Consider the following 14,394-nt stretch of genomic DNA (forward strand, 5'->3'; position numbering starts at 1 on the left):
AGCTCCGCCTGTCCTTTCTTCTGATCGCTCCCCTTGTTTGTGCACTGCTTTCTTCTTCCCAGGCCTTCATTTGGTTCTTAAGCTTGGTTGTTTCCTTTTTTTATTGCCTTTTATATATCCTCATTTTTATTCGTCTTTATCTGCCCGCTTTCTTCTCCGTTGTGCGTTTGCTATGCCGCAAAAAAATTGCAACCCTTTGTTCACCTTCGCGGTCGGTCTTTTCACGGCGCCGCGTGCTTCCCATCAACCCTTTCTCCCTCCTTGGTAGGCATTGTTTTTTTTTTTTTTGCTGTGCAAAATTTAATATTTTCATACGAAATGAGTGCCGACCCGACATTTCTTGTGGCTTCAGGTTATGCACTGTAGTCGGCATGGCTTGCGTGTGAAACAACGGAATATTCTTTTTTGGAGCTTTAGTCAGCACTCGAATGCACGTGTTGCACGTTTGACTTCTTCATACATCCTGTTTCCACATTGCCCTCTTTTCAAAACGATTGCATTCCAGAAGAAGAATTAGGCGCATTAGGAGTGCTAAGCAAGCTGTACGGTGAGTGAAACTGTGCTGTGAGAGTCTGAATTACGCCCCTCTCCAAGGACTTTTTACGGAGCACAACTCCTATGATGTTGCTTCCCAGAGGTGTTGCCCACGGGCAAAATGGAATATAAATGAGATGATTGGTGACAGTACTGAGCCCCGTTAACCGGAATATTTCCAAAATGTTGCCGCTAACAGCTCGAGGTGACGCTTAAGCAAACAAGAACGTACAGTGCGCGCGGAATCCGCCCCGCCGCACAGCGATCATACGGTCGGCGGGTGCTCTCAACGGATCTCGGTAGTGGAGTGCGCGCCGCCCCGCCCCGCGGTGGCATGAAAGATCCGCACACCTCCGAACACGGCGCGACCGCGACGATATCACCTCTCCTTCTAGCCACCATAATATCACTTTAATTCAGCACACAGGAAAGCAACAGTATCTTGCTGCTGGTTAATTAACACCCATTCTGTCATGCTCAATTTGGTTCTAAGAGTTATTGTATTGAATGTTAATATGTTAGCGCAAAGGCAGCACTCTTCTGTGATCTTTAATGTGGCACGGACCCCAAATTTTGGTTGGATGTTCTTTCTTTGTTACGATGCTCTAGACCACGGCAAATATAAGTTGCCATGTTGAATAATTGCATTGCTTTTCTCGTGCTGTTTTCATTTTGGCTTCAACAACTGAATGGTAGTTGTTTCATTAACTTGGCCTTCAGATGCCATGAGGCATACAAAAAAATATGCGATGTGACCACTGCTTGTTCATTGGTTGCCATATTGGCTTCTGGGACAAGCTTGCCATTAGAGCAAGAGTAAATGAAATGGTGAAGCAGGGGTTATAGCTCAGTTTGTACCTCATATGAACTAAAGCTCAAGTTGACATCATAGCTTCTGTTTGTCTTTTGAAGTCAAAACTGAAACAGCATGTGAGAAGAAATGCAAATATAAATTATACTATTTATCAGATGTAGGCATATTTCACATGGCAAACCACTTTGGTGTCTGTTCTTCAATTAAAGGCTCTCACGAAATTAGTATCATTAAATGTGCATAATTACATTGATATTAAGTGCCTTTCTGAAATTTTATTACAGAGAAGCAAGGTGTATAGGATCACAAGAACTAGTAGGGCAAAGTGTTTTGTTTATTGTCTGCATAGTTTCGTTTTCAATAAATTGGCAAGTAGTTAGCCCAAGTTTTGTTTCCTTTGGCCGAATGAATCTACAAAAGTAATGCCTTGCTAGCTTCGCAATAACACATTAAGCTTTTGTGTTATCTTGTTAGCTGCATTCGCATTAACCCCTCAAAATAATACGGTACCTAGCATAGCATCATAGGAGATGAGTAGAATGCGCAAGAGGCATCAAGTGTTACAAAAGGTAAAATAGCTAGGCTGATTTTGTTGTGCAACATAGAGACATGAATGATCACCTGTACATTCAGGTCAGTGAGCCAGCTCATGCATTAAGCAACCTTTTTGTTATAATTTCTTGCTTTTCACGTACCAGTGAATGGTTCAAGATCCAGACAGTGTTGAGCCACATGCTTTATGCTATATAAAGTGCATTCTTGTGTCCAGTGAGCTCCTGAAAACACAAAAGCATTCTGTATCACTATTCTTTTGTGGTTGAAATGATTAAACCTCATTCATATCAACTTTACAACAGTTGCTACCATTCCACTTCCAATTTATTTGAGCTCCTTTATAAAGTTAGAACAATTCTGTAGTTACTCCGATCTTGCTCTGGCAGCTCCACAACAATACATGTAACATGCTATATAAAAAGGTTTTTTAGCAATTGAAAGCAATAAAATTAAATGCTGAGATTTTATTCTGAGAAGTCGGCCCTAGCAAGCTGCTTGCTGGCCATTCTGTTCTTGTCTTTTTGTCATGCAGTGAGGCACACAAAGGACGGCATAAAAGCTGAATTTTCTTGGAAGCGGCATAGATTGTTTGACTACCATGTCTGTTCTGTACTCTATGAGCGGTGCGTCCATGGAAACGTAAGTAAAAGCATGTGTAGATTTCTGGTGCATTTTTTTATACTGTACCAGATGAAAGGTGTGGCAGAAGCAAAATTTTCTGCTTTAATTTGTGGTCCTGCAGCCTCCTCAAGCACGGGTGGTTGAAGTCAGGAGCAAGCCCAAGTCAAAATGGCGACCCCAGCCAATGGACACTGTTGTAAGTGTTGCAGTGATCTGAATCCTCTAGACTTTTTTTTTTTTTTTTTTTTTTGCTATTTGTACCAACTGGCTGACACAATTTGTCATAGCACTATTAACACAGGTCAAACATAGTATTAGTCTCTAAGTAAGGTGAAGTCAGAGAAAAAATTACTGACCAGTTATCTTACTGGCCATTGCTTGCAAGGTATTTACTGCAGTGATCATTTATAAAATCATGGCTGCATTATACTGGAATCAACCGAGGGATTTGGCTTGTTTTCGGAAAGGTTGCTCAACAAAGATCTAAGCTCAGTGTCAATCGGGTAACGGAGACATGGGCAGCATATAACTGTAGCCAGCCCATATACATAGCTTTTATGCAGTATCAGTGAGGTTTTGACTAAATCGAAACATAGCGCTCATTCAGGCATCGCGTGACCAAAATATGGAAGTAAGTATATATATATATATAATTGTGGTTAAAAAAATACAACAGCAGCTCTCTAGTAACTTTAGTCTTCCACCATAAAATTGATAAAGTGCCAATTAGGAAAGGCATCAGGTAAGGTAACGCAACCTCTGTGCTGTTATTTACTGCATGTTTACGAGAAGTATCGAAAGTTGGATTGGAAAGAGCTAGGTATAAGAGCTGGGGGCGGACACCTTAGCAACCTCCGGTTTGCAGATAACATTGCCCTGCTGAGTAACTCGAGAAGAATTGTAGCCAATCATTAAGGACCTGCTTAAAAATAATTATGAATGAAAGTAAAGTACCATATCTACTCGATTCTAAGCATCCCTTTTTTCCACGATAGCGGTGACCGAAGGGGGGGGGGGGGGGGGGTGCTTTAGATGGCTGTCTTGATGAGACGGGCGTATGAAATTACAATTTATTTGGCAAAGATGGCAATTATTTTCGGCAAACCCGTTTACGGTTCTCTTAAGCTTCCAGCTGGAGGCAGCCCTCTACAAACTCGTTCCAACTTGCATTACAGCTCTCAAACAACAGACACGAAAGCAAACAATGCGCCCCCGCAATGCCTGTCAAACCTGCTGAGCGGCACCGATACCATGCCCACACGACAACACGCTGATAGAGTAAGGGGGGTCACTTTCGGCCTGTTTTTGGCATTTCATGCCGCCATCTTTCACGTAGTGTCTGAACACAGCAACACATGAAGTCGGATATCCCACCGCGAACACCGCACCACCTCGGGAGTCTGACAACTCCGCTTCGACGGCAGCATGAGCAAGCGCACTTGACAGGCTTGAATACGCACTCTTCTTGCAAGAAAGAGCGTGCTTAGATTCACATGCAAACATTTTTTTCAACAATTGTATTGCAAGTATAGGGGAGAAGCTTAGATTTGCGAAAATACGGTAATTGCGAATTGTCTGGGAAGGGAACAAGCGTTTATGATAGGTAGCGAGGTATTGCAGTGCATAAGATGTAATGGATGCGTAATTCAGAATAAACTGCTCCATGTGAGTGGGGTGTGTGTCAACCAGTGCACACTACCCCAGCGTATGTGTTTGATTACTTGTAGCAGCGTGTTTGGACTACGCTCCTTCGCAGGCGCTCCAATCTTCCCATATGTGGAAATAAAGACGTTTGGGCTATGGTTGTGTGCCCGTTGGTCATCTCTTTTTGGAGTTCCGCATGAGTCATGGGACATGAGACATAAGGAAGAAATAGAGAAAGAAAATAAGTTAGTTTGCATTGGGGAGGCATTCTCAGGTTATAAACAGCAGTATACCAACATGGACAAATAAAGGATGAAGGCAGTGGAGGCAGCAATGATTCTCAAGTGAGAAATTTTTTATTGGAAAGCTAATCAGATCTACGCTTTTTTTTTTTTGCTAATTGAACTGTTACACCTGACCACCCCTCTACGGTTAGGGTTGTCTATTATTTTTCTCTTGCTTAAATATTCCTTGAGAGAAAAGTATATAATAGTTTATCACCTGATTACCCACCTTTGGGGCTCAAACTTCAAGGCTATACTGAAAAGGGTTGAAGTAAAATTGTGGACAATGCAGCGGGCTATGGTGAGTGAAATGTTAAGGGTACTAGCATTAAGAAATGGCGAGTAGTGTGGATGAGGGAGTGAGCACAAATCAATGATGTGCGAGCTGCAATCAAGTAGATGAATTGTAAATTGGTGAAACGTAACATGAAGCTAAGATGAAAAGATTACTGAGGAGAACTTTGATTATTATTCTGGTTAAAAATAATTATTTGTATCTGTCTTGGTTTATTGATGTTGGTCTGGCTGCAAAAGATGCATTTGTAGCTTGGAAAATGTTTTTTGAGACATTTTCGAGCCTCTAGGCACTAACTTTGAATGTCTGCACCAATAAGTTTGGTTTCCACCTTTTTGGTGCCAATGGCTCTGTGGCTTAGTCGTGATCCGCGTCCAGAACTCGGTGTCTGTGCAGACAGTTCACTTGCGAATCTGGCTGGTGATGGCAACACCTTTACTTCATTTCTTGGTCTTTTCTAGCCTATAAGATGCTCCATTCTTGGTGAGATTGGCCTCCCTGTGATTGGAATGCAGCACCCTATCAATACAGGCAAACTTCAGTTTGCCTTTAGTGTCCTTTAGTGTCCTTGTATGTTAGGATAATGGTGTGGATTTCAAGGGAAGGAAAGTGTAGCTGGGGGCGGCTGAGTCAGGTGGGTAAAGGAGGTTAGGATATTCGCAGAGAAAGGAAGTCCACTGCTGGTGCAAGATAGGGCTTATTTAAGGTCAGTAGGAGAGGCTTTTGCATTGGACATAACTAGGCTGGTGATAACAGTGCCAACCAACTGGTGTAGTTGTCTGTAGGGCTGTAGCTTTTGTCTCTAAAGCAATGTGCATTGCCTATGTGCGTGAGGAGGGTATTTAATGATTGATGAAAAAAAAAGGTTGTTGAATAAACGAAACGAACAAAGGTCCATTCTTATGAAGTTGAGGAGTAAGTGGTAATAAAGCTTCTATGTCTGAGCAATGTTTGACGAAGGATCCTTCGGTGTGAAACCAGCTGTCTCTGGGAGCCAGATTCTTGTTGACTTCAGTGCTGGGCAAACTTATGTAGGGCAAATCCACAGGGGCAAATTCACATGGGCAAATCCACATACGATATAGACCTCATCATTTCAGGACTTGCACACTGTACACTTGGTCCGAGGCCACTTTTCTGTTACGGAAGGAGGTAGGGAACTCCTGTTTGGATCCTCCAAAATGCAACATCCTCTGCCCGGGTAAGGCTATGGGGAGGGTTACTACACATGGAAGGACAAGAGTGTGTGGTCCAGAAGGTGCTCTTTTTTTTTACTTAAGTGCTTTGCATTGTCCGGATTTATGAGGTGATGCAATGACTATGTTAGAGTTGCTGGGCAGGTTAAAGAATGTGTGCGGTCATGAACTTGGAAGATTACCTGGCACCCACTGAATATGAATTGTGTGCAGGATGTGAGCCGCTAGATGGTGAATGTTAAGTTTTGGCAAATTTTTGGGCTCTGATAGGTGTGTCGGAGTATGGTGTGTTGTGTGTCGAGGGTCCGGTAGTTATTGTGGCTCGGGTCCATAGAGAAGCTGACCCTCAAAAGCAAAAATGATACAGGAGCTCAGGAACGGAATGCATTGAGAGAAATGTATGCACATTTCTTTACACAAAGGGGAATATAGAAATTTATGTCACATTGAAGGAGGTAATAAAGGGGAAAGACATGAACAAAGGGACCGGGCGCTCTTATACAGAGTTCAGTCCTTCATTTCCTGCCCTTTTTCACCAATGAGTGGAGTTTTCTCATCAACGCGGTCTTTGGGAAGAGTTAAAGAGGCAGATAGATCCAACTTTGTTGCTGTTGAAGGGGAGGGCCTCCTTTTTTGAGTTTGTTTTTCACACACCAGACCGGTGTGCACAGCCGTCTTGAGCCTCCAGTATTGCCCACCAGAGGCAATCGCATCTCAGGCAGGTGTCGGATGTTGGCAAGACCCAGACAAAGGGAGGAGAGATGTGGTCTACCACTTCCTGCAGCGGCATGCATTGCCCTGACATTGCATCCTGTCTCAGATGGCGTTGTGGTTGCTTTGTAGAGGAATTCAGCCCAGACGAGTGGTGTTGCTGCAACAGCCAGACCGCTGGCACCACAACATTGCTTTGGGGCGATGGCACCTTTGATGCCGTTTGCTGGGCATGCTCGGGCTACTAGGTGGAATTGCTCTAGCAAGCATCGGGGGTCCACGATCTCAACAGGTGTAAAAAATTCCCAGCACGAAAGAGACATAGACACAAGAACAAACAAGACAGGACATGTGCTTGTTTGTCCCTGCTCTTGTGTCTACATCTCTTTTATGTTACGAGTTTTGTACACCATGGATTGCAACCAACTGGCCCAAACCACAGTGCTTTTGTGTCGGAGTAGTCACGCTACTTGAAGGGCGTCAGCACAGATGACAATGTGGGCCTTGGGGAGCATAACATTGGCGCTTCTGTGGACCATATAGTGTTGGTGTGCCCAGTGTATGCATGCAAACCAAAAGTGCCTTGAAGCATTTGGACAAGAGGCCTCTGTCTGAGGAACTGCTACTGGGCACTTGGCAGGACAAGGGGAAGGGTGTCTTGGCAGTGCGGGCTCTGCCGTTTTTGCGCCACCGGACTCGATTCACACTTGTAAAGCAAATTGCTGTGCCTGTATATATTTTCATACGCCTTCTCCCACATGGTCACTCATCATGATCCTCTTTCTTCTCTCCTTCCCATTCCTCAGTGCAGAGTAGCAGGCCAGATTTTAATCATTCTGGCCAACCTCTCTGCCTTTCCTACCAATAAGCCCATCTATCTATCTATAGTGAAGCACCTCTTGAACAGTAATTATCTAGGTACAGAACAAAGGAGGAGATTCTTGAAGTTGAAACATGGACATCTTGTCTATCTCTTTGATGGTTTTTGCTGTACATCTGTGGTGGCAAATTTCCGTCCTGCATAGTGTGTACGGGAACGATGTTGACATTTTGTTTGAAATTTGGCTTTTTATTGAAGATATGCTCACTGGGAGGTGCTGTCGCCTTCTAGGACTTAGTCTAGTGCGTATATTAAAGTCTCAATATTTATTTGCTGAAATTTGGTTGCCCTACCTTACTCACTGCACGCATTATGTACTTATATGGTTTTTGCTTCAGAAATGTCCTATTCTGCCCCTGCAACATCCTAAGCTTTTGAGTGGTTTTATCCAGCGTAATTTTGCTGTATAGCCATGTAATGCTTACTTTCATGCTTTTTTTTTTTACTTTTCATATTTGACTCCTAACATGCATTCATACAAGAATTCTCTGGGAAAGTTGCACCATTCTGCTCGTGTGTCCTCTTAGCACGGGATATAAGACCACACTTGGATGAACGATTGCCTTGTTTCCTACATTTCTCCTTCTTTGCATTTTCCATAACATTGAATTTTGCAACCTTGACAACCGTTACAGGAGCTCGAGAAGCTGGCATCCAGAAAACTCCGTATAACTGCCAAGGACACTATGCAAATAGCTGAAAAGCTGTACACAGATGGCTTCATAAGTTACCCACGTACAGAGACCACGAAGTTTCCACCTGACCTCAACCTAAGGCCGCTTGTTGAAGCCCAAACACAGGACCCTCGTTGGGGAGGTGTGCTACTCTTTGACTATCACACTACTTTCTGCATGCAGTGTCATTCATTGGCTATTGTTATGCAACTTTGCAGTTAATATCAATAAATTTTTAAACTCTGATTTTATCACCTGCTGGGGTGGTGCAGTGGTTATGGCGCCCAACTACTGTGCCCAAGAATGCGGGATCAAATCCCGGCCTCGGTGACTGCTTTTCGGTGGAGGTGAAAAGCAAGGTGCTATGTGATGGCAGTGCATGTTAAAGAACCCCAAGTGGTCAAAATTTCTGGAGTCCTCCATTTCGGTGTCTCTCATAGCGTGTCTCTCGGTGTCTCTCTCGGGATTTGGGACGTTAAACCCCACAAACCACAAACCAATCTGATCCTGTCATTAGTCCTAGTAATGTGTTTTTAAATGTCTAGGGTCTAACCCTCAAACATTATCTCAGCAAGGTCGTCATTCTGCATAGTGTGCAACACCTACTAGTGGCATGCAATATCAGGGTTCATTGTTTCTTATTCTGGCTATCGTTTCACACTGCTGCCATGGCTGGGCCTCAAAATTGAGTCGACAGCAGTGTTACACGGGGCAGTGTCAATCACTTGTGCCAATAAGGCCCTTTCTGCCAATACAAGGTTTCTTTCTTGCCATCACAATGCAACAGGAAATTGATGAAAGAATTCAAGCCAAGGGAAACTGTGAACACTAAACATTGCACTCGCAATTCCACCACTTTTTTGCATGTTTGGAGAAAACTCTTTTCTCATGATCAGCGAAGGCATTTCTCAGCATTTTTCATGATCAAAGGAGAGGTGTTTCGGGGGGGCCCTATCGAAGGAGTACAGACACCAGATTTTTGGTTGCGTGCTTTTGGTTTTGAAATTGTGCAGAAGACATGGATCACCACATGGAATTCGCCTAGAGCCAATAAATAATTCATCATTGAATATCCTCTCTTGTTTTAATGGGATAGTGTTAAGGACCCCGTTCACTGAAAATCCGGCATTGACATTGGCTTGTGAGCTTGGCGCTGGCAGGCGGTTGCTGGCAGCTGACGTGGCCGTGCACCGACTGGACATAGGGTTGCCTGGCATTGCATTTAGCAGGAGCTGCCAGCTCGGGCCTCTCCTTTCATATGGGAGGGCGATATCAGGATCAGGCTACCTGGACCGTTGTATTCACGTTACCCCTAGACCACGCAGGCATGTTCATACGGCTTGGTTAAATGGGGCTTTATATATGGGCTAGTAGCCTATGCTGTGGTGTCATGCCCTTAAAGGTGGAAGTCAAGTAGCCCCCTATAACTTTTTTTTGTTGTTTTGTTTTCAGCAGTTAAATGGGGGGCTATTACTTGAGGGGGCTTGAGACCACCTGAGAGGTGCTTTAATACTTGTTTTTTATGCCCTACTTGATTTCAAGTCCACTTACACATTGGCTACATTCTGGCTGTTGAAACCAAAACAGCAGGATAAAAAAAATCAGTTATAAATACCATATGTATAGGAATTCCATGTGGCAATTATGTTTACTAATCTCACGCATCAATAAAACCAACAAGCACACAACCAAAATTTGTTGTGTCTGCAACTTAACCCTTTGACTGTCGAATATTCTGAAAAACAATTCACCCCCAGTGTCAAATTTTTTTTAAAACGCTATGCGTTTAGCGCAGTACCCGCATGGCAAAAACGCCGTGGGACGGAATGCGGCCGCAGTACCCATACGGCAATAACTGTCAAAGGGTTAAAGTAAGGGTACTTTGGCCTTTATTCAATGTACATAACAACACATAAAGTTAGGCTGTCACACTGTACATGGTTCTTTGGACTAGCAACTTTAGAATTATGATGTATGTTGGGATGTCTCATTAGAGTCCCTGACTATGGGACCTCTTTGTGTATAGTTTATTTCATGTTGTATTGCAGTTGTTAAAGCAATACACGCGATTGTGATGCTGATTCTAAAAAGCATAAATATTTGTACTTAGTCTGCATTTGCAAGTAATGCAGCAGCAGTGTAAACTGAACTGACTGTGCTCCTAGTAGTAATATTCCTGTGGTACTTTGCGGCTGCCTCTGATCCTAGCCCCTTTGGTGGGTGAAATAAGCAAAGAAGTATTAGCTAGATATAGAATGTATGAAATAATTAGAATGTTTTAGAATAAGTCTTAATTACATTTAGTAAAACAGAAGGGATTATGGTGATCTTACAGTGTGCTGAAATTAAATTTGTAATTTTGGGTATCCGCTTATAGGAAAGTGAAAAGAGATGTGCCCTTGTAGCTACCTAAAATAATTATATCATAATAATGGAGGCGATCTTGGAGCACCTGCATATAAGCTGGTGTACCTGCAGGAACTGCCAGGAAATGCTGTTTTTTTTTTTTTTTTTTTTCAAGTGCTCACATAGCTACTATGCAGTTGCATTGATCCTGAGTATCAGGGAATGCATGTTCTCGTTTGCTTCCTTTGCTTTCTATTTCAATTTGCTTCGTGTGGTGAACGCACACTTTCTTTCATCACTATGTTCTTACAATCTGTTAACCTCATCGTCATCATCAGCCTGACTATGTCCACTGTAGGACAGAGGCCTCTTCCATACCTTCCCAATTAACCCTGTCCTTTGCCAGCTGTGGGCACACCTTATCTAATCTCCTCTGACCGACTAGCCTTCCACTGCTCCTGCTATACTTGCCTCTGTTGACCTAGTGATGGCATAACCATGTTATATTTTTTATTACTTGCATAAAGAGAAAAAGTGTGCTTATGTGTGTGAATGCATGCATGTGTATGTATTTTAATTGGCCCAATGTTAAAATGCTGAGGCAGGAAGGTCAGTTTAGTTCAGCTTGATATGAGAACTCTTCGTTAAAGCTGTCATCCCAGGTTTTTGATATAGGTTCTTGGTTGCTTTCATCATGAGTGCGTAGCCTGCAGAAATAGTGATTGTCTTCAAGGAGCATGTCTTCTTTTCTTGTGCCTGAAGTATAATAAATGTAGTTCACAACAGACTAAGCACAGCTATATTCTTAAGGTCAGAAGAAAGTGCTTAATGTGAAGCACTCACCAGTCGGGATATTGTTGCTATTGCTGCGCAAAAAGGGGAAAATATACATCTGCAGACATCTATGCCAATTTTTGTTTTTTCATTTGAGTATACCTTGTGATATTAGTAAATGGGAAGGGAAATGAATTGATATGAAAGCAATTAATAAAGATTGGCAGTAACTAACAATATTAAATGAGCATCTCGTTGCAGGCTTTGCAAGCCGCCTTTTGCAAGATGGTTTGACTCCACGTCAGGGTAACAAGACTGATCAGGCCCATCCCCCAATCCATCCTGTCAAGAGTGCTCCCCACCTGGAGGTGACAAGCCTGCACTTCTTTGTGTTGATGTCATTATTAATAAGGTAGCATTAGAGTCTATGTTTCAAGAATCTGTGTCTGGCATCCTGCGTCTATCGCAAAATCCCCTGATCGATTGAAAGAGATCACGTGGTCTTGTGATGCTTCAACAGGTCACATGACCTTGTGACATCATCAACCTCTCGACCAATCGAGGAATTTCATTGGCTAGTTGGGAGGTGACATGGCTAAGCACTGATTGGTCGCTGGGGTGTGTGATGTCACGAGATCACTTGACATGGCCGAATCGACAGGTGTTTAAGCAGGGACTTATGCAGACTGGTGACATAATACACAGGCTTGCAACTTCTGCCAAACAGCATTAGAAAGTACCCCCGAAGAGAGAAAAGCATTTCCTTTAAAATTAAAATTGGTGGTCGAGCTGAATTGAACCTTGCCCTTTGGGTCACAGTCCGGGTATGTTACTCATGCACATGTGAGGGACATTCGTTCAGTATGATTAAATTAGTTTAGAGGCCTTGTTTGACTGCCTCATGCTGTAGATTAAAGAGCAGCCACGCATTACAACATTCAGTTAAAATGAAAGGAGTAGAGAAACCAAATCTTTGTTGCATATTCTGTCTGCAGAATGATGTGCAGCACGATTTTGAAAATTAATAGCCATGTGGATTGTGTGAAAAAGCAGTAAATAATCTAAAACTTTTTTCCCCATGCAGTTTTAGGTTTGACTTCAACTGCCAAACGACGGCTGTGACATTATAGACGCATTGAGGTTATGTTAGGCATGCAACAGCTGCAGTACCATTTTGCTGGTTTGGTTTATGGGGTGTAACATCCCAAAACTGTTGTTCGGTGGCTGAAACCAAAGCTGAATTTGCACGAGAAAAACTATTATTTAGCTGGCATAAGGGAATTTCACGTGGTAATTCCAAAGAAAGAAATGCATAAGAAATTTTGATGTATTTACTCTTTTATGACTTCTAATTAGTACTGTTAATCAGTCCTTCTGAATAGCACTAATACTGCCATCTGCTGTGGTCTGATTAACTAGAACTTGAAAAAACTTGTCAAACTCATGTGAGATAAACACTAGTGCATGCCAAATTCAGTGGTGGTATGACACTTTGGTAAATATAAAGAAGAGTAATGCCATCAAAAAGTGCGTGCATCAGCACCACGTAAGCTATCATGCCATGCTGGCAAAGCAGATGCCATGTGATGCGGTGATGGCACCCCTGACAACTGTGCCGCGGCATGGCGTGCACACATACAGCGGCAGTTCCAATGGGACAGTTTCCACACTTTTCCTTCAGGCTACCCTGCCAAAGTTCAGGTCTTGTTTGTTGGTGCAGCATTCTAGAAGGACTCACAGAGGGGCAAAAGCAGCACTCTCCCTGCAGCGCGGTGCTGGTATAGGCTATCAAGTCCCTGCTGCGAAAGTTCTTGACACTGCACGAAATTTACGGCAGCCCACCCTCGACTGAATGTTGCCTACCCCTCATTTCCGTGAATGAAAGCTTCCGATTTTCGATAGTCAGGTCGGCAGGCATGCTATTATTGGGAATGCATGTCGTTAAAGCGGGCAGTGATGTTCGAAGTAAAAGTAGAGGCTGACCTAGTGTGGGTGCTGCTTGTGTATCCACTAAAGTAGCAACTGACATGCGCTTCATATACAACCTGCAGGGCACAAAAACATGGAGACGTTTAGCATATTTTATGGCAAAGTTTGGATAGCATACCCCTTAGGCTTCCTTGCTTGCACCTGCACTTGGACGCAGTGTTATCTGCTGCAGTTTTTGTCTTTGCACAATAAAAATTTTGCACAGATAAAAACCACACTTTTCTCTATACTATGTATAATTAGCTGCAGAGCCCTACCTTACTCTCAAATTGTTGTCATTTTGCGGTACACCAGTGTATGTTGGGCAGATGAGCAGTAGCACTGCAGTCAGTCTTTTCTTTTCTTGTGAGTGCTCAGAATTCTTGGTGGATTGGAGTCTATTTTCCTGTTGCTTGCTACACTAAATGTGCTGCATTGCAAAAATGATGCGTTTTCTTTGTCCTCCAGGGTAATGCCAAGAGAGTGTATGAGCTAATTGTGCGTCACTTCCTTGCGTGCCTCTCCAAAGATGCTGAGGGAAAGGAGACTACTGTGGAAGTAGACATCAATGACGAGCGGGTCAGTGCATTCTCAGAGCATTCAATGCATTAAGAGCATCTGCTTACTTTCAACTTTATGATGCCTTAGGGTTCATCAAGTTTTATTTTTGCCAAGGGGTCTACGTTTTGGGGAGCATATTAAATGAACCAGACAATTGACAAGTCATGTGGCTAGCTGCTAGACAGAAGTAGTAGTGTTCCTTTTATTCTTTTGTCTAACTTTGCTTTGAAAACAATCAACCATGGTTTTATTGTGTGTCCTATTTCTTTCTTTCTTTACCAGTTTATTGTCACTGGACTAGTCATTTTTGCTCGAAACTACTTGGAAGTCTACGTGTATGATAAATGGAATGCAAAGGTAATAATTTTCATTTTTATGGCATATGAAACCATGTTTATGTCTAATTTTGTTTTCAGAAAAGAAGCTTTTATAGGAAGGAGTAGTTTATAAAAAATAGTTTTTATGATTTTGTCTGTTTAACCCCTTAACAGAAAGCCTATTTTTGCTTGTGATGAGTTCATCTTGTGTGTTTTTTTG

General features: G+C 42.8%; 1 protein-coding gene across 1 annotated transcript in view; it reads left to right on the top strand.

Annotated features, from left to right (window-relative positions):
- Positions 1-14,394, top strand: part of Top3alpha (topoisomerase 3-alpha) — a 58,293-nt gene that overhangs the window by 6,248 nt on the left and 37,651 nt on the right. The window contains exons 5-10 of the mRNA XM_084587806.1: positions 2,436-2,542; positions 2,646-2,720; positions 8,170-8,350; positions 11,590-11,696; positions 13,765-13,875; positions 14,140-14,214. Coding sequence (XP_084443932.1) covers positions 2,436-2,542; positions 2,646-2,720; positions 8,170-8,350; positions 11,590-11,696; positions 13,765-13,875; positions 14,140-14,214 — 656 coding nt within the window. The remainder of the gene's footprint in view (positions 1-2,435; positions 2,543-2,645; positions 2,721-8,169; positions 8,351-11,589; positions 11,697-13,764; positions 13,876-14,139; positions 14,215-14,394) is intronic.

The sequence above is a fragment of the Amblyomma maculatum genome, chromosome 1, assembly GCF_055883805.1.
Source record: "Amblyomma maculatum isolate TAMU_Amacu chromosome 1, ASM5588380v1, whole genome shotgun sequence".
NCBI lineage: Eukaryota > Metazoa > Arthropoda > Arachnida > Ixodida > Ixodidae > Amblyomma > Amblyomma maculatum.